This window comes from Myotis brandtii, unplaced genomic scaffold (genome assembly GCF_000412655.1).
Source record: "Myotis brandtii unplaced genomic scaffold, ASM41265v1 scaffold144, whole genome shotgun sequence".
NCBI lineage: Eukaryota > Metazoa > Chordata > Mammalia > Chiroptera > Vespertilionidae > Myotis > Myotis brandtii.
This window is the reverse complement of record NW_005355159.1, coordinates 1,113,215-1,134,550: the sequence shown is the minus strand read 5'-3', so window position 1 is coordinate 1,134,550 and position 21,336 is coordinate 1,113,215. Positions and strand designations below refer to the sequence as shown.

The 21,336-nt window shown below is 40.1% G+C and overlaps 1 protein-coding gene across 4 annotated transcripts in view; it reads left to right on the top strand.

Annotated features, from left to right (window-relative positions):
• Positions 1-21,336, top strand: part of ZNF609 (zinc finger protein 609) — a 186,659-nt gene that overhangs the window by 68,023 nt on the left and 97,300 nt on the right. The window contains exon 1 of one of the 4 annotated variants that reach the window (XM_014535459.1): positions 16,808-16,831. The exons of the other annotated variants lie outside the window; for them this stretch is intronic. Coding sequence (XP_014390945.1) covers positions 16,823-16,831 — 9 coding nt within the window. The 5' untranslated portion in view covers positions 16,808-16,822. Of the gene's footprint in view, positions 1-16,807; positions 16,832-21,336 lie in introns of those variants that run through there. 4 annotated transcript variants of the gene reach the window in all.

The following is a 21,336-nucleotide window of genomic DNA, read 5'->3' as shown; positions in this document are numbered from 1 at the left end:
ATAAAAAATATATTTTTAAAAATCAGCAAACTATTTTCCTAAGTAATTGCACCATTTTACACTCTCTCACCAGCAGCTTTATGAGAATTCTGGTTGCTGCACATTCTTGTCTGTCTTTTTAAAAAAATATGTTTTTATTGATTTTAGAAAGAGAGGAAGGGAGAGTGGGGAGAGAGAAACATCAATCTGCTGTCTTCTGCATGCCCCCCACCAGAGATCAAGCCCACAACCTGGGCATTTGCCCTGACTGGAATTGAACCAGCAACCTCCTAGTGCATAGGACAAGGCTCAACCAACTCAGCCACACAGGCCAGGGCTGATCTCTGGTGTTTTGTTTTGTTTTTTCATTACAATATCCTAGTGGGTTTAAAGTGGTATCTCATTGTGATTTTAGTTTTTCATGTTTTTTGATCCTGTTATAAATGGTATTTAATAAAATTTCCTTTTCCATTTATTTGTTGCTAGTATATAGAAATGCAGTTAAGTTTCATGTAAGACCTTATATCAAAGTCATTTTGTTCTTATTTCCAGGAGGGGTTTGTTTTGTTTTATATTTCCTAGGATTTTTTATTTATTTAATTATTTTTTAAAACAACATTAAAAAATTTATTGTAGAGAGAGAAAGGGAGGGAGGAAAGGAGGGAGGGAGGGGGGAGAGAGAGAGAGCATGAAAATCTGTCTATCTCTCTATGTGTCTACCTATTTAGAGCAGATAGGACTTTGAAGAAAAATGGGGTAGAAAAGGGGAGTAGGAATGAATAGATCCTTATCTATATACTAGAGGCCCAGTGCACAAAATTCGTGCACAGGTAGGGTCCCTAGCGGCTGTCTGTCAGGGGCACCTCCCTTTCCCTGGTCACCTGCCACCACAGCCACCGCCAGCCCTAACCCCTGGTTGAACTCCTGGTCGAGGGGACAAGTTGCATATTAGGCTTTTATTATATCTATATATATAAAGAGCCAAGGGCTGTCACATCTGAAACAACCGGACGAACAACCGGACGACCAAATGACTGAGCAGCAGGCTGTGTGGGGCGACCAGGCCAGCAGGGGGGGCAGTTGGCGGCAACCAGGCTGTCAGGGGTGGCCGTGAGGGGTCCCGGATTGGAGGGGGTGCAGACTGGGCTGAGGGGGACCCCCCCATGCATGAATTTTGTGCACCAGGCCTCTAGTATAGGATATAAACACCTAAGCAACCGCTTGACCAGTAGCTATGACACGTACTGACCACCAGGGGGCAGACGCTCAACGCAGGAGCTGCCCCCTGGTAGTCAGTACACTCCCAACTGGCGCCAGACAGAGGGCTTACAGCTGGCTTCCGCAGCCCAGAGACTACAGCAGAGCAGCAGCGAGCCTACCAAGCGGTGGCGGCAGGCGCAGCAGGGCTGGGATGAGCAGGAGTGGCAGGCAGGAGCAGCAGGCGGTGTTGGACTGCCAGTTTTGATGGATCCCCGCAGACCACGCCGAGGGACCCCACCAGTGCACAAATCTGTGCACCAGGCCTCTAGTCTATATATATAAAAGCCTAAGTGACTGGACCAGATGACCAGCCGGTAGCTATGACACACACTGACCACCAGGGGCCAGATGCTCAATGCAGGAGCTGCCCACTGGTGGTCAGTGTGCTCCCATAGTGGGAGCGCCACCAGATGCCGGGCTCACGGCTGGTGAGCGCAGCTGCGGCAACGCGAGCCTCTCCCGCGGACACTCCCCCTGCACGACCAAGTGGCTGCTGCTGCAGGCGCAGCAGGGCTCAGGCTCCTCCCCGGCTGCCTGCCACAATGCGCACTACTTCGTGCTATATAGGATCGACACTGTACAGGATCGACGTGGACAGTGGGCTGGAGCCCAACAAGCTAGCGGGTAAGACCAGGCTGCAGCGCAGTGGTCCACTGATTCTGGAGGTCCACTGATTCCCGCAGGCCAGGCTGAGGGACCCCACCGGTGCATAATATAGATTACTTGATTAAAGCTGGAAAGTTATTAGAGTCACCTCACAAACCAAGTAGCAGCAAAAAAAGTGAATTCATAATTATTCCGTCAATGATGATGATCTCAAGTTTAGTTATATATTTCCCATTGATTTTTTTTCTCCAACCTAATTGTCTTATTTGCAAGGAAGAGTTTTCAGAAGAAATTGTTCCAAGTAAATGACACTGATCCCTCATCACAAAACATTCCATTTTCATAGAAAAAGATTTGAGTTTTTTTCAGCATATACAAATACAGTCAGGAAACAAAAGGTTGTAGCCTTATACAATTGCAGAATTGATTATTTTACCATCTTGCTTAGAAATAGTTAACATTATGTTTGAAATTGGTGAAGAAAAGGAAATAGAAAAGGTGCCACTTTTGAGTAATTCTACTTGTGGACATTGTAAAACATCAGCTGTCATAGAAACAACACTATGCCAGATGGCGGTTAAATCTGATGTTTTTCATTACAGATTGATGAATCAATAGACATTAGTGAATGTGCCCCGTTAATAGTACTGGTTAGAATCCCTTGAAGAGAAATTTTTAGAACACCTACTAAAACAAACTACTTGAGATGAAATATTCAAATTATAAATTTGAAAAAACAACATACTATGGAAATCTTTACTCATTTTGTGTGTTAGTGCTGCTTTATATCAAGAGTTTACCTGAAAACCCTGAATATAAGCACATGAATTGTTTTATTCCATTTTGCATGGGAAAAACTTAGTTGTGCCTGTAGGCCTGAATTCCACATTAAATTATGTTTTCAAAATGGTGAATTTAATAATAAACACTTAAAATGGAACTCACTGTGTTCTAAGAATGTTGTGAGAAGTTTATATATATTTGCTAATTGTCATCACACAAGTTAATAATCTAGGTACTACTGTTATGTCCTCCCATCGATAGCTGAGGAAATGAGGCACAGACTAGTTAGGTAATTTGCCCAAGATCACATAGCTAGGAAGTAGCAGAGTCAAGATTCAAAGACAGGAAATCTAATTCCAGAGTCGTTCTGTTTTTTTGGTGTGAGTGGGTTTTTTTTTAACTTTAAGAAAAATTGTGGTAAAACATACATAACATAAAATTTATCATCTTAGCCCTGGCTTGTGTGGCTTATTTGGTTGGAGCGATCTCCCATAAATCAAAAGGTAGCATATTTGATCCTCGGTTGGTCACGTATGGGAAGCAACCAATCCAACCAATTGATGTCTCTCTTCCCCCCTCCCCCTCTCCCTTTCCCCCTCTCCTTTTTTTTCCCACCCTCTCCTTTCTTCTCTAAAAATCGGTTTTTAAAAATTTATCATCTTAACCATTTTTAAGTGTACAGACTGACAAGTGGAATGTGTTAAGTACATTCACATTATTGTGCAACCAGTCTCCAGAACTCTTTTCATCTTGCAAAACTGCAAACATGTCCATTAAACATGTTCTATCACTTTCTTCCCTTGCCTTTGGCAACTGTCATTCTACTTTCTGTCTCTATGAATCTGACTACTCTAGGTACCTCATATAAGTAGAGTCATATAGTATTTGTCTTTTTGTAACTGGCTTATTATAATTAGCATAAAGTCCTCAAGGTTCATCCATGTTGAAGCATGTGTCAGAATTCCTTTTAAAAGCTGAATAATATTTCATTGTTTGTATACAGCATATTTTGTTTATCCATTCATCTTTTGATGGACACTGTGTTGCTTCTACCTTTTGGCTGCTATGGATAATGCCAGTATGAATATGTGTGTGCAAATAATTGCTTGAGTCCCAGCTTTTAAATTATTTGGGGTACATACCCACAAATGGAATTACTGGCTCATATGGTAATTCTGTGTTTAACTTTTTAAAATTGCCATATTATTTTTTATAGTGACTGCACCATTTTTTTATGTTCCTAAACCAACAGGGTACAACGGTTCCATTTTCTCCATATCTTCACCAATATTTATTGTCTGTTTTTTGTTTTGTTTAATAATAGCTATCCTAATGGCAGTATCTCACTGTGGTTTTGATTGCCATTTCCCTAATGAGTAGTAATGTTGAACATCTTTTCATGTGCTTATATCTTTTTCTGAGAAATATCCAATTTATCTCTTTTATCATTTGTTGCCTGTGCTTTTGGTGTTATAGAAAGAAACCATTGCCAAATCCAATGCCCCCTATATTTTCTTCAGAGTTTTATACTTTTATCTCTTACTAGAGGCCTGATGCATATATTAGTTCTTTTCCTGACTTTTTTGGTAAGAATAAAATTGTGGTTCTTGGGGATAGCCCAGATTCAGTCACTTGAATTATGGCAAATATGCTGAATGCTAATATATCTGCCACTGAACAAACCTGAAATAGAGTGCTTTACTTTTTATTGGCCAGTGGTCAAAATTTTTTTTATACATACAATGATCTTTTTAAAAATGTATATGGGTAAGAGTGATAAATAATTTGTTTGTAGGTAGAAGTATGATGCAAAGTGTTAAATTGAAATAGTTCTTGTAAATTTTTATTCAGCAATGAGTATTTGTTCCAAGGGCAAAAAATAATTTTATATGGGGCTGAAATTTGTAGTTGGAATTGGTGGAAATCCAAAAAAAAAAAAAAAGGTTAAAAAGAGAGGTAGAGGCCATTTTGTGAAGGCTCCACAGTTTGGAATGAATCCTATAGTCAGTGGAATGCTACTAAAGACTTTCTGAGCAGGGTAGTGATATCAGGAACACAGTGTTTTAGGAAGTTCAATTTTGGTAGTGGTATATAGAAAGATTGTCTCAAAGGAAGAGACACCAAGAAATCACTTTGCCTATTGCTGTAATATACACACTAATGATTCCTGAGTTTGAAACTGGCCACCTTAATCTAAAGTGCCTCAGTTTAATCTGGTTTCTCTTAAATTTCCATGCTTAACCTCTCCCAAGAACCCACCATACTGAATTCCTTCAATTGTTACTGTAATTTTCTTCCACATTCTAATACATTCATTTCTCCTTCCCTTATCATCTCTTTCCACCCCTCACCCTCACCTCCTATCTTGATATTAGAGATAGAGAGAGAGCCAGAACCTCTAGTATGCCTAGCTTCTAATCCTGGTTCTGCCCCTTCTTAGCTCTGTGTTTTGGCAATTTACTTAATTTCTCAAAGCCTTAATTTCTTCATCTGTAAAAGGTAAGTAATAATAATAATAATTCCTACCTCATAAGGTCCTTGGGAGAATTAATTGGTAAATATATAGAATATTCTTAAAATGGTGCTTGGCAGTTAAGTATTATATAAATGTTGTTGTCTGGCTCATGTTCATATTCTGATGTCAGTTTAGATTTTACTTCTAGGAAGTCTTTGCTGACCTAGAGCTGCGTTTCCATAGATTCCTGTACTTCCCTTTGTCATGTATCATCATTGCCTAGCTGTTTGACTGCTACAGGTTATTTTTCTGCTAGCATCGCACCATCATATCCTCCTTGACTGGCACATAATAACTGCTCAATAAATACTTGTTGTTTAGCACACACATACAGTTCAAATAGAAAATTTAAATTGACTGCAGTGTAGGGAAATTTAGGTGTTGAACTGAACTGTTGAGGTTTATTTCAGAGTTTTATTTTGCAGATTCCTTTGTATAGCTTTGAAACTGTAAAACATTTTATTCTTTTATTTTATTTTGTGTTTTATTTTGTTTGCTGTCACTATTCCTTTTAGTCAGCAAGTCTTTCATCTGGATCATAACCCAAAAAGTTAAAGTTTTTCAGTTTCATCCTATTTCTATACCCTATTCTGAAATCAAGCTGTTGTACTAAGTGACCTTTTTAGTGTCTGAAGGAATTCATGCATTTGCAGTTTAATTAGTCACTTTAGCTTTAACTGGAATATGAAGAAATGCCCAGAGAGGGTAATTTCCAGGCTGGGCCCTAACCTTGTAAACTATTTTAATGTGGAACCTCAATGATGTAAAATTTTCATTTAAGTCAAAGGAGTGCTTGCTATTCTACCTTAATTGCAATGTCTGTTTGGAAAGAAAAGATAGCTTGGCTTAAAGATGGAATCAAAAGAGGATGATAGTGTGATTCCAGTCCTGGAGATAAAAAGTCAGTTGGGGATGGTGTGGAGGAAAACCTCAGGATTAATTAAAAGTGGCTGGGTGGCAACAACCAAGTGGAAAGGATGAATGGCTGAGGCCCTGGAGTCTGTAGCAAGGAGACCGTTGGTGGCCAAGTCAAGACCTTTAAAAGGGGCCCAGTGTCGGTGCACTAGAAGAGCCTTTGTGTGAGGTATTCCCAATTCTGACATTTATTTATCACCTACTGTATATACTACGTGCAGTGGTCATTGATGGAGGGAATTAAAAATGATATTTCAGGAATGACTATAGTTAAGTTTTGAGGGAATTAAAAGTTATATGTGATTTTCAGCTGCACTAGAGTCAATATCCCTAACCCCCACATTCTTCAAGGATCAACAATCTATATATATAAAAGCCTAAGCAACCGAACGACCAGTCGACCGGTTGCTATGACACACACTGACCACTAGGAGACAGACGCTCAACGCACAGGATCAGGCTCCCTCCTGTCTGGATCAGGCCTGCGGGGATTGGGCTGAAACCAGCTATCCGACATCCCTCAAGGGGTCCTGGATTGTGAGAGGGTGGCCTGGCCGCCGAGGGACCCCACTGGTGCATGAATCCGTGTACCAGGCCTCTCGTCTATATATATAAAAGCCTAAGTGACTGTTACGACTGGAACAACCGATCGACTAGTCACTATGATGCATACTGACCACCAGGGGGCAGGCGCTCAATGCAGAAGCTGCCCCCTAGTGGTCAGTGCGTTCCCACAGGGGGAGTGCCCACTCAGCCAGAAGCCGGGCTCACAGCTGGCAAATGCAGCTGCAGCAGTAGGAACCTCTCCTGACTCCGCAGCAGTGCTACCAAGCGACAGCGGCAGGCGCAGCAGGCTGGGATGAGCGTGAGCAGTGTGACACCAGCTCAGGCTCCTCCCTGGCTGCCTGCCACTTGGCGCACTGCTACATCCCTCGGGGGATGTCCAACTGCCAGTTTAGGCCCAATCCCCGCAGGCCTGGCCTAAACTGGCAGTCGGACTTCCCCCAAGGGGTCCTGGATTGGGAGAGGGCGCAGGCCAGGCTGAGGGGAACCCCCCCGCCCCCATGCATGAATCCGTGCACTGAGCCTCTAGTATATTAATAACTGTTAACATTCCCACCACCTCCAAGGATATAAACTCCATGAGAACACCCACCATGTCTATTTTGTGTCTGGCACATAGTAGTTGTTCAGTAGATGTTAACTGAATAAGTGAATTTGTTTAACCTTTCCCAGTTTACTAAGTGCCTTCATAGGTATCTCATTTAGTATTTCACCTTTCTCTCCTGTTCACCCCCTTTGTGATGTAAGCAAGATAGATAATTGTATTCATAAGAGTAACAGTATAACTTAAGACCGAATATATTGAACTAAATAGAAGTTCAAATATGAGACTGTAAAGGAGGAAAAATTAATCCTAGCTTGGGAGGGCCACAAAGCCTCTCTAAGGACATAGTTTTTAAACCAGGCCTTTTAAGGAGAATAAGATTTTGATAAACAGAGAGTAGAGGAAAACAGGTGCCTGTGTAGCTATATCCTATACCATATGAATTGTTACACTCTGTTCTGGATCTAGAGTAACCATATATTTTCATTCGCCCTTCTTCTTGTCTCCCTAGTTTTTTGTTTTATTTTTTTCAACAAAGGATCCTTTGGCTTTCTATAACCCATCAGAGGCTATTCCATAATTTGTTTATTCTTTGTTCATACTACTCTTACCCAGTAAGTCTCTTATTTTCTATTTCTGGAAATGAAATACTCTTTTATACTCATTATTCATATTCTAACATAGAAAACTCAGGGACCTCTCTACAGGGTTATCTCTTCAATTTCTGCCCATCTCTGTGCATTTATACACTTACGCACGTGTTTAGAAAAAAAGGGTAGGAAAAGAACAAAAGATGAAAAAGAGTTTAAAGTAGGATGCTTGGCAAAAGGAAAAAATAAATGAAGGTTATTAAGGAGAGATTGGCAGGACTTCCTAACTGACTGGATTAGGGGACCAAAGATAAGAAAAAGGTAAAAAATTATTGAAATCCGTAGAATGTGTATTTTAACGTAACTTGTAAACTTCCTCCATGCATTTTTCAGGAACTTTGAAAGTCTATGAGTCTGTGAACCTTAACAGAAAACAGCATCTTTAGGTTTCAATTACAGTCTTAATGTCACTGATTTCTCTACTTAAAATTCTTGAATGACGCCCTAACTAGTGTTGCTCAGTGGATAGTGCGCTGGCCCTTGGACTGAAGGGTCCCAGGTTCAATTTCCAGTCATGGCACATGCCCAGGTTGCGGGCTAGGTCCCCAGTGTGAGATGTGCAGGAAGCAGGCGATCCATGATTCTCTCTTATCATGGATGTTTCTATCTCTCCCTCTCTCTTCCTCTCTGAAATCAATAAAAATATATTTTAAAAAAATAATCTAATGACTCGCCAAATTAAGATAAGATTCAAATTATTTTACCAAGGCCAAAAAGTCCTACATATCTGACCTACATATTGTGACTACCTGTTTAACTGATGTTAACCACTGTTCCACATTCAAAACTAGCCACACAAACCTTATATCTGGTCCTGTCTCAGAGTTTGTGCCCTTGCTCCCTCCTCAACCTGGTTACTCTTCCCTAGTTTCTTGTTTACTCATCATTCAGCCATCAGTTCTTCCAGGACTTACCTAATGCTACTTTTCCCCAGTAACTCTTGTTTTTTTGTTTTGTTTTTGTTTTTTGGTAATAGCATGTAGATTGCCTAAAAGTGTCTTATTTGTTTTCTTGTTCATCAGTCTTTCTCTTCTAGAGGAATCTTTTTTAGTTGGTCCTCGTCTCTTCTTCACTGCTGCAGTCCCATTGCCTAGCTTTCTTATTGAACAGTTTTAACATAGTAAACCAAAACAGGATACATCTTAACTTCAAAAAATAATAATGCTACTTCAGATCTGATTGATTAAGACCTAAGGTTTCTGTATTCTAACTCCCTTTTATAGTGTAAAATGGATTCTCTCAGAATAGTTTTCACTTCAGACTCTCTTAGAACCTATCTCTAGAGAGAAACTTGTATCAACTGAGGCCAAAAACCTGTTGTAGATCAAGTGTTAACATTGTTTCTCTTTTCTGAGGATAAGGAAGCAAACATTGTGGTGTTTCAAATAAATGAAAACTGTAAACCCCCCTTCCTATCTTTTTAACACCATTAGTTAAATTTGAGAGATTTAATAGAATTATGCAATTATTTCAGTCAGGAACTCCAATAATGTGGCTGTGATATAGAGGGATTATTAGTAACATATGAGCCCAGTGTGGGTGTAATATTAATGCCTCCATCAAATTAAATGATATAGAGGGCAGGTGTTTTCAGAGCAGGCTTAGTAAATGCCATTTTGTTAAGTTACCTTAAGAACTAGAGTTTGTGTTCAAGTTTTAGTGAGATAAAGGTATACTTCCTGCTTTCTGTGAATATTTTGATATATGTTTAATATTGTATCATCTGACATCTGAATTATCTATCCTTTTGAGTTTTACAAATCTTCAAACTTAATGCAAACTCCTAAGAATAAATCTCATATTCGAGTATAAATCCTAATTTTAGTTCAATCTTTTTATTCTGCAACGTCCACATTTCATTCTTTTAAGTACAGTCTGTTTCTCAATTTGGCATAGTACCAAGGATATCTATGGATGTTGGTTGCTAAATGTAAAATTCTGTTCACTGAAAGTTATTGCAATTAGTAATAATAGCTATCATTTATTTTGAGTGATTTCAAAGTAGACTTTGCTAGGCAACAATTTATCTTAATAATCTCACAACAACCTTGACAAGTAGGAGCTAACTATTCACATTTCACATTTGAAAAAGAACCTTAGACTACCTTTACTTCCCCAAAATCACACAACTAGAAAGGATCAGAAGTTAATTTATCACCTAGGTGTGTGGGTAACCAAAGCTGGTCATCTTAACACAATGCTTGGCTGCCTATATCATTTAATTTGATGGAGGCATTAATATTACACCCACACTGGGCTCATATGTTACTAATAATCCCTCTATATCACAGCCACATTATTGGAGTTCCTGACTGAAATAATTGCATAATTCTATTAAATCTCTCAAATTTAACTAATGGTGTTAAAAAGATAGGAAGGGGGGTTTACAGTTTTCATTTATTTGCATTGATCTTATGATTGCCATAATTAAACAATAACCTGAGTTTATGGTTCAGAAGCAGAAGCCAACAAAAAAATGTATTCTTAATATTAGCTGCAGCTTAGTGTCTGTGTGTGAGGGGTGAGAGGGGGAATTTGAGAAAGCAGTTACTATGCCAAGAGGTGAGGTCACTTCTGAAGTCTAATTGTCTAATTGTTGGAGTGAGGGGATGACCTATGCTTATAAAAAGAATTAAGGAGATAACTATACCAAACAATATATAAGCCAGCTGAGTGATAGTTATAATTGCCTCAGTGGCTCAGATAAGGGAGAGCTGTTTGTTGTGGTCTGGAAAACTGCTTGTGAAATTCACTATAGCACAAGATAATCACATGAGTGGAGCTGTAAGTACTGTATACTGAGTGTTGTATCACTGCTTCTCTGGTCTTATTTAAGTTGGGGGTGATAAAAGGGAGAGGTTAACATAGAAGTGAGAGCAAACAGTGAAGCTTTATTTTGACTTTATTTTTACTTTTTACAACACCTGAAATAAAAAGCATTTGTTTTGTTTTGTTTTCAGGCATAATGTTATTCATCCCTTAATTAGAATAGACTCTTCACTGGTATTTTGTCATATTCACAAGGAAAACCAGGGTCAGGATCTGTGTTTTGCTATAGAACAAGTGAAGAGAAGTATACCCATTTTCAGTGTGGCTTCAATATGTATGATCTGAGTTTAAACTGGCTTTATGTTAGAGCATACCAAACTCGGTCATTCAATCCACTTAGATCACAGTGAATGACAATATTTGTCACTCATCCATTCTGTGCACATTGCTTACATATCCTTTTATCCACTAATAGTTTCTTAACTTTTGTAAGTGCTTGTCTCTTTACTAGGACACAGTAAGTTCTTTATTAATAATTTATAAAATTGCTCCATAGTTACCTTTAATGTTTGCTTAGGCTACTAGGAATGCCCACTAAGTTACATAAGCATTTTAGTGAATGAATTTAATGTCTTTAATTTCAGAAGCATTGAGTGCAGAATGGGAAACTGGCAAAATTAGGTTTGCAAAGGCATTTGAAGTCATGCTATAGTGATTCTGATCATCTTTTTTATTTTTTATAAAGAAGACTTTTTAAAAATATATTTTTTTATTAATTTCAGAGAGGAAGGGAAAGGGAGAGATGGAAACATCAGTGATGAGAGAGAATTATTGATTGGCTGCCTCCTGCACACCCCCTACTGGGGATCGAGTCTGCAACCCAGGCATGTGCTCTGACCAGGAATCAAACCAGGAATTGAACCACGATCTCCTGGTTCATTCGTAGGTCGATGCTCAACCACTGAGCAACACCGGCCAGGTTGATCATCTCTTAAGAGAACCAAGATGGAATAAGCATTCTTCTTAATACTAGGCGAAGTTTCCTTTTTTTCGTGTGCCTTGAAATTCACCATGAGTTTTGGTTAAAGTAAGGAGGATAATAAGTACCCACCTGAACACTGATCTATACATTTATTCAGGCATTTTTCTGTTGACATATATTAAATTAGTCTCCTAGACTAGCCATGGAGAAAGAAGTAGGTATAATCAGTCAGTGGCTAACATTTGAACTGTCTGAAAGTGGACTTGGTTTTATGGGAACTTCAAATGAGACTCTATAGATGTATACTTCAGAATATGTATGTATGTAATATATAGGGTGTCTCCAAAAAATGTATACACACTTTAACAGCTGACAACTCACTTAGTTTTCACTCCTTTTCAGGTTTTACTGATTTGAAATAATGGGTGAAACCAGACTAAGATTTGAACAAAGAAAATGTATCCTAACCCTAGCCGGTTTGGCTCAGTGGATAGAGCGTCGGCCTGCAAACTGAAGGGTCCCTGGTTTGATTCTGGTCAAGGGCACATGCCCAGGTTGCGGGCTCCATCCTCAGTTGGGGATGAGTAGGAGGCAGCTGATCAATGATTCTCTCTCATCATTGATGTTTCTATCTCTCTCTCCCTCTCCCTTTCCTTCTGAAATCAATAAAGATATATTTAAAAAAAGAAAAGAAAATGTATCCTAAAGTACCACTAGACTTTTTTTTATGGGGATACATAAAAGATAAAGTTTACAGTACAAAACCGGCAATAGTCAACAAATAGAGGTCACACAAATACCAAACAAAATGATTCTTGATGTTTGTGATTCCATTGCTTCACATTATCAGCAGTGCCCAGACCAGAATGGTCATTGGTTTGAAAGCAGGCATTGCCCAGCTGGCGTGGCTAAGTGGTTGAGCATCGACCTATGAATCAGGAGGTTACGGTTTGATTCCCAGTCAGGGCACATGCCCAGGTTGCGGGCTTGATCCCCAGGAGGCATTCAGGATGATGCAGCCCATCAATGATTCTCTCTCATCATTGATATTTCTATCTCTCTCTCCTTTCCTCTCTGAAATCAATAAAAATATATTATTTAAAAAAAACAGGCATTGACAAAAGAATTATTCATTTCTGTGGATTCTTTTAAATTTTGAAAATGAACTGTATATTAATAAACACTGTCACCAATCATTCAAAGTATGTATACATTTTTTGGAACACCCTGTATATCAGAATTAGTGGCCATGATGTACTTTGAAGAAACTGCTAAGAGCCAGAAATTCTAACCACTTCTTAAAAGGCCAGTTAGCTAAACATATTTAATTAGGATTAATTTATTTAGTTGATTTACCACTTAGAATTAACTGTGAGTAAAGGAAGAGATACAAAAGAGATGGAGAAAGGTTTATAATTGGAGGGTCCTAAGCTCTCAGTGGAAGAGGGAGTGGTAGGCTTCCCAGTTTTACCTTGGGTGACCCTAAATACGGCTCACTAATTCTGAGCTGCTTTGGAGAGCCAGTGGAGAGAGATTGTATTACAGCCTAGTAGTATGTTACTCAGTTCATCTGGAGGCCACCATCCTCTTCCAGGTCATAGGTGGTATCTCTTAGTGTCATTCCGAGGTAAGGACTATTTCATGGCAGACAGCCTGAAGCTGCTGGTAGCAAAGAGGCCTTTAGTGGTCAGCTTTGGGAAATCTGATTCCCGGAAAGAGTGGAACATCATAAACTATGTAGAGCGTGTAAGTTTCACCTGTTACGCAGTTATATGGAAATAAAGAGCTAAGAAGGGTCTGGCTAAGTAGAATTGAGAGAAAATATTTATAAACAGACTTTAAATATTTACAAAATATTTTAAAAGCAGGTTTTTACTTTGTTATTGTTTTCTTATTTTAAAATTTGTATTTATTGATTTTAGAAAGAGAAACATATAATTTGTTGTTCCACTTATTTATGCATTCATTGATTGCTTCTTGTATGTGCCCTGACCAGGGATCAAACCCACAACCTTGGTGTATTGGGACAATGCTCCCACCACCTGAACCACCTGGTCAGGGACTACTTTATGTTTTTAACCAGGATAGCATGAACTGGCATCTTTAAAAGCCTGGCATTCGATCTAAAAATATTACCAAGTCATCTTTTCAAATATAATGGATAAACTGTATTATAGCAATAATTTCCCTCCCCCACTTGTGTTTTTCAGAAAAAATTTAAATATATACACAAAAATTAGAAGTAAATGATCACCTACCACCTAGATTTGATCATTGTTAAGGTTTTGCCATATTCTATAGATATGGTTTATTTATTAGTTTTGTTGAACACTTTGGACGTTTGAGACATTATGACATTTCTTTCCTAAATACTTTAACATGCATCTCTAAAAACTGAGGACATTTGCTTATATAACCAAAATATCATTATTATACTATACAATAATTTCTTAATATCATCTATTATTTATGTGTAGCAAGATACTTAACCACTTATTTTAGTCTGTTTTTCCTCACTCTAGTAATCCTTCCTCCCCCAGGGCTTTATTTTTCCTGATCACTTTGCCATGGACCTGATGCCCAGCAGCAGTTGATGAAATTGTTTGAATATTCATATGGTTTTAAATTTGGAAACCTCTAGCCCAGTCAGTGTGGCTCAGTAGTTAAGCATCAACCCATGAACCAAGAGGTCCTGGGTTTGATTCCTAGTCAGGGCACATGCCCGGGTTGTGGCTCAATCCCCAGTAGGGGGCCCTGCAGGAGGCAGCTGGTAGATGTCTCTCATCAAAGTTCCTCTCCCTCTATCCTTCTCCCTTCCTCTCTCTCTAAAAATCAATAAAAACATACTGTATAAATTTGGGAACCTCTAGAATAATAGTTCTCCACCTCTAAAATTACACACCTACACAAACTTTTCCCCTTTTCCTATTTCATTTTCTCCTTAACAGTTATCACTGTCTCACATACTATCTAATTTATATTGGTTTTGTCTGTCTCCCCCACAAAGGGATGTAAGCTCCATGAGGATAGATATTTTTGTCTGACTTGTTTGTCGCTGTAACTAGGGCCTCTCTTAGGCCATAGGGCTTCTTATTGCAAATTAGGAAAAAGAAGTCTCCTTTCGAGGAGATTGCAGCCTTACACCAGGGATGTAGCTTAGCTAGCAATGGCTTTCAGGCTCATCCAGCCTCCTCAGCCAGGAGCCTTTATACAAGCCAAAATTGAACAACTGTTATATGACAGTCCTACGTGCATCCATAGTGCTTACAACAGTGCTAGCATGTAGCAGGCACTGAATAAATTTTTGTAGAATGACCAAATAATTCAGAGCGAAGGAGGGAGTGGCTATGAGATGAGAAGGTAGGCAAGAAACTAGATCTATGTATGGTATTAGGGATTTCTAAGGAGTTTGATTTTTTTTTCCCTACTAGCAGTCAGCTTGGAAGTCCCTTGGAATACTTTGAATCATAATCTTCTGTATTTTTTAATAAGCAGTGCAAGTAATTCTGTGGTAGGGAAAGGCCAATTTAGTTGAAGTCCAATTTAACAATACTTTTGGACCATGGCCCCAGGGATCTGTCTCCTGCCTTCTTTACCCTTCTCTATTTGGCATTGCTAGGTATGTTGGTTTACCATCTGTCAAGCTCTGTGTGAGGGCCTTTGGGATAAGCTATATATAAAGCAAACATTTTTTTCTTGCAACCTCAAATCCAGACACAGTAGGGTAGAATTTTAAAATCAGGTTTGTTGCAGAAAACCCAGGACCTCAGGTCCTTGTGATTGAATAGTGAGGGCTGGAAAAGGTGGGGGAAGTGAGGGTATCTGATAATTATTCTATTTAGGAACTTCCTGTGTGAATTAGTCAAAACCATCTCATTTTTCATCAGTTCCCATCTTCATACCCCAAAACACCAACCTTCACTGTTGTAATTTAGGGTTCTCTGTTTATTTAGGAGGTGACAGCTGGGATCTTGGCATTAAGTGACTGAGCTTTTGTTTCGCTTTCATGCTGATGTTTTTTTGGCAACCATGGCCACATTTGAGAGTTCACTTTCTCTCTGAAAGGTTTCATTGGCAGTTTTTTCTTACTGACTTTCTCTTCTGTGATCGGATAAGGATATAGCTTGAAAAAGAAGGAAACTGCAGAGATTTATTGATGGAGTTCCTGCCCCATCCTGCCCTAGACCCAGGACCTGCATGCCTCTGATGAATCACTGCTGTTAGTATTTAGTATTTACTGATCCTTACTACATCCTCGTACTGTGCAAAACACAGAATCTGCCCAAGGGACTTCATAGCTAAATCACCCACTTGACCTATTGGCTTTCTCCCTCCCTCATCTTTGTTGGTGGCTACAGGGAGGAAAATGGGAGATACAAAATTTTAAGCAAGAGGAAATCTAGACTATGTCGCTTTATTGCTGCCTGGGAATTAGCCTGGGAGTTCAGATGCAAGGATTTGATGCTTTGTGCAGCTGCCATAAATCACTTGCTCTTGTTGGAGTGAGGATGAAGTATTTCCACATGGTTGCTCAAGTCTCTCTTTGCCCTGGTGCTCCCTCCCTCTTCTTCATTAATTGCTTAGCAGTTGCTGATGCAATTAAAACGGGATGTGTCTGCAGCCTTGGTGGTTTGCTGTCAGAGCCCTCTCTCTAAAGTCTTCATCTTGTTGCTAGGGATGGGTGAACATTTGATTCTGAAGCAAGAGGAGGGAGGGATCTGTGGCTGCAGTTAAGTGTGTTTTTCTAAAAAGCAGCAGCTTGCAGAGCTAGATTTCTCCTGACACTCTAATCATTTTTCTAAGACAAACCCTTGTCCCTTGTGTTGTTCATTATTGGGGCTTATATTTGGCAACACAGTATATAGAAATGAATCCTGCTGAATTGCTCTTGGTGATATAGGAAGTGCTTTTTACTTTTTAAATAACAAGAATAAGATGGAAACAGCAGTCTCAAAATGCAGAAGAGTCAAAACCAAATGTATGTGTTCCCATGGGAAAACAAGAACCTGGAGATGTTAAGAGGACTAGATTGTTGCATTTAGTCTGTTTTGGGTCACTGAGTAGAAAATACACTATACCTGCTATTATGTATATCTCCCTCCTGGCCAGCATTTTCAGCCTCCTTCTGACTTGTTCCTTTTGCTTGTTTGCAGATTTTAAAATGCCGCAAAAAGCTCAGAGGATCAAACCATTGTGTTTCTACTCATTTTCTGGTACAGGAGGGTTGACTCCTTGGCCAGTGCTGCTTGGTAATCATGTGGCAGGTGGGTTGGTGTGTGACATGAATTCTCCATCTGCTAACTTGCAGCCCAGACCACTCTATGTGTTTGCCAAGTTCAAAGAGAAATCACACTTTCTACCACAGTGACAGTCAAAGTTCAGTGTGCATGGGAATCACCCGGAGAGCATGTTAAATACAGGTTTCTAGGCTGAACCCCCAGTAAATCTGGGATGAGGTCCATATGTGTTGTTTTTAATCCTCACCCAAGGATATTTTTTTCCATTGATTTTTAGAGAGAGTAGAAGGAAGGGGGAGAGATAGAGAGAGAAACATCGATATGAGAGAGACACACTGATTGGTTGCCTCCTGCATGTGCCCTGACTGGGGTGGGGGATCGAGCTTGCAACCATAGCACATGCACTTGACCAGAATCAAACCCAGGACCCTTCAGTCTGAGGACGGATGCTCTATCCACTGAGCCAAACTGACTAGAGCCATATGCATTTTTAACAAACCCCCAGGAAGTGATGATGTTGCCAATCTGGAGACCACACTTAGAGTAGTAGGTCCAGGGATAATGCCTTGCACATAGTTAAGACTCAGCAGTTGGTGATTCAATTTGATTTTTCAGGAAGTTAGGTCTCTCTTAGGATGTGATAGATTCCAAAGATTTTTATCTGCTCTTACTTTCAAGCAAAGCTAGTCTATTGAAATTATTATCTGAATTTTTAACTTTTAGCCCTCTCCCCCACTCCCACCCCCACCCACAGATCTCTTATAAGATCAACCATGTTTGTTGCTAGCTCTGTGTCTATTAGGTTGCTTGATTCTGATTAAGCAAAGATATAGTTACTTTGAAACTTAAATATTTTATATTTATATATAATTAGACAACTGACCTGATATTATCTACCTGGATAACAGGTTTCATATTTTTTCCTAAGGTCTAGGGCAGTGGTCAGCAAACTGCGGCTCTCGAGCCACATGCGGCTCTTTGGCCCCTTGAGCGTGGCTCTTCCACAAAATACCGACTTCTGCGCATGGGCCATGAAGTTTCAATCGCACTGTACATGCGCGCCCGCACGTGGTATTTTGTGGAAGAGCCACATTCAAGGGACCAAAGAGCCGCATTTGGCTCGCGAGCCGCAGTTTGCCGACCACTGGTCTAGGGGAAGTGTGTTTCTTTGTGAACTCTAATTTATTAAATTCCTTCACCCACCCTGATTTGGTCAAATCACATTCTGACCTGGCAGTGGGGATGACTATTGTTTCTTCTTATTAATAGATTTTATTTTTTAGAATAGTTTTAGATTTTCAGAGAAGTTGAGAAGATAGTATAGAGAATTCCCATATACCAGTATTCTCATAAAATCCAGTTTCCCTATTATTAACATCCCCTACTGTTAGTGTGATACATTTGTTACAATTAATGGACCAGTCAGTATTGGTGTTAGTATTAATTAAAGTCTATATCTTATTTAGATTAATTTACTTTTTTCCTGTTCCAGAATCATATCTAGAATACCACATTATATTTAGTTGTGTCTCCTTAGGTTCCTCTTGTCTGTGGCAGTTTCTCAAATTTTCCTTGTTTTGATGATCTTGTCAGTTATGAGTACTGGTCAGATATTTTGTAGGATGCTCCACTATGGGGATTTGTCTTAGTTTTTCTCATGATAAGATGGCATAATGGGTTATTGGAAAGATAACCTCAGAGATAAAGTGCCATTTTTATCACATGGTATTAAGCATACATACTATTGACATGATTTATAACTATTGATGTTGGCCTTGATCACCTAACTGAGACAGTGTTTGTCAGGTTCCTCACTTTTGTAAAGTTACCTTTTTTCCCCTCCTCTTTCCATATTGTACTCTGGAGAGAAGTCACCATGCACAGTCTACAGCGTAAAGAGTGGAGAGTTAATTGTGCTATACCTCCTTAAGAGCAGAGTATCTTCATAAATTACTATTTGGAATTTTACATGGGAGATTAGTCTCTCCTCCTCCATTTATTCATTTATTTAGTCATTTATATCAGTACTAGAAGCCCAGTGCATGAAATTTGTGCACGGGAGGGGGGGTGTCCCTCAGCCCAGCCTGCACCCTCTCCAATCTGGGGGCCCTCAGAGGATGTCCGACTGCCGGTTTAGGCCCGATCCCACCGGCAGTCAGACATCCCTCTCACAATCCGGGCTCCCAACCGCTCTCCTGCCTGGCTCCCAACTGCTCGCCTGCCTGCCTGCCTGATCACCCCCTAACCACTCCCCTGCCAGCCTGATCGACACCTAACTGCTCCCCTGCCGGCCCAATCGTCCCCAACTGCCCTCCCCGCCCGGCCTGATCGCTCACAACTGCCCTCCCCTGCTGACCTGGTCACCCCTAACTGCCCTCCCCTGCCGGCCCGGTCCCTCCCAACTGCCCTCCCCTGTAGGCCTGGTCCCCCCAACTGCCCTCCCTGCAGGCCTGGTCGCCCCCAACTGCCCTCCCCTGCTGGCCTGGTCGCCCACAACTGCCCTCCCTCCTGGCCATCTTGTGGCTGTGGGTGCGGGTGCCACCATCTTTGAGGGCGTGGCAGTCAATTAACATACTCCCTCCTTATTGGCTGTGGGTGCCACCATCTTTTGGGGGCGTGACAGTCAGTTAGCATATTCCCTCCTTATTGGCCGTGGGTGCCGCCATCTTTGAGGGCATGGCAGTCAATTAGCATATTCCCTCCTTATTGGCTGTGGGCGCCACCATCTTGCGACAGCATGAGGGTCAGTTAGCATATTCTCATTTTATTAGATAGGATGGACTCATGGATATATGTTTTATATTTTGGGTTATAATTCAATACTACTTTATTGTGTTATTCAAATTGTTCCAACTTTAGTCATTGGGAGCCCTTTCAGTCAGTTTTTGTATTCCTTTAACATATCACTAGTGTGTTTGTGCGCGCGTGTGCACACACACACAGGCACATGCATGAATGTTCGCCCATGCATACATTCTTGTGTGCATGGTTATTTGAGCACTTTTTCGCATTCTGGCACTGCAAAATGCAGTAGACTCCTCTTGTATAAATATTTCCTGCCCCAGCTCGGGAATCAGCCATTTCTCTCTAAGGAACCCTGATTCCTTTTATTGGAGAACTAGAGGCCCGATGCACGAAAATTCATGCGAGAGTAGGCCTGCCTTCCCCCAGCTGCCAGCACCAGCTTCCCTCCGGCCCTGGCTTCGTCAGGAAGGACGTTCAGAATGATGTCTGGTTTAATTAGCATATTACCCTTTTATTAGTATAGATAGTATTAGAAAACAAGATCTAGCCACTAGGCATGCTTTTTGCTACTGGAGTAAGGCCATTATTTTTCAAACAGACATATTATTACCATTATCTTATTTTTTTTTATAGTACAGTAGTTCCTCTTTATCTGCAGTTTTACTTTCCATGGTTTCAGTTATCAGCAGTCAACCATGGTCCAAAAACATAAAATTCCCGAAATTAACAATTTATAAGTTAAAATGCATGCCATTCTGAATAGAGTGATAAAATCTCCATGGTGTATACACTACCTGCCCATTAGTCACTTGGCCATCTTGGTTATCGGACTGTTATTGTATCACAGTGCTTGTGTTCAAGTAACCTTTATTTTAACTTAATGGCCCCAAAGCACAAGAGTAGTGATGCTTGCAATTTGGATATGCAGAAGAGAAGTCATTAAATGCTTACTTTTAAGTAAAAACGCATGTACTAGTATATATAGGGAAAAACATCATATGTGTAGGATTCAGTACTATCTGCAGCTTCAAGCATCCACTGGGGGTCTTGGAACATTCACCCTACTGGATAAGAGGAAACTACTATATTAGTAAATAGACCAATTTGTTGCTATTAAACTTAAATATAGTTCCTACAGAGGTTGAGACTACATTGTGTACAAGATCTATATTAATCCTTCAAATGCTTATTATTTTAGATAGGCTTATGTAGTTTAAATCAAATTTCTCCCTTTAAGAGATTTTCCTAGTACTGAGTGAGCCTTGACTATTGTGTCTGAGAATGCTGGATCAACTGTAGGCATTGAAGAGCAACAAGACATCAGGGAACCAAGGGAAGACTAGAATGTTCCCTGCTTACACAGTTTTTATTAAAGGAGAAAAGGAGATAATGTCCCAGAACACCAGTGTTTTGAACATTAACACCTAGAGGTTGGCTATGGGAAGAAAACAGAAGGTTGAAGCAGAAATTGCCTAATGATCAAAGAAGGGATTTGACTCCTCAGTATATAGCATTTTACACTTATGAAATTTCTGCATTGTAAATCTTATGGAAACAGAATGGAAGTAATAATCATTGTGGAAGTTCTTTTATTTCCTCTGGGAGGTTGACATCTTTGTTTTCTCCTGATACTGAATTCCCTCTTCTTTTTTAGGGTTTTGTGTGCTATTAATTATATAAATAAACTGGAGGCCCGGTGCATGAATTTGTGCACAGGTGGGGTCTGGCTGGCCCACCCCAATCGGGGCTGATTGGGTTGGGCCGGCGAGGGAGTGGACGCGGGAGGT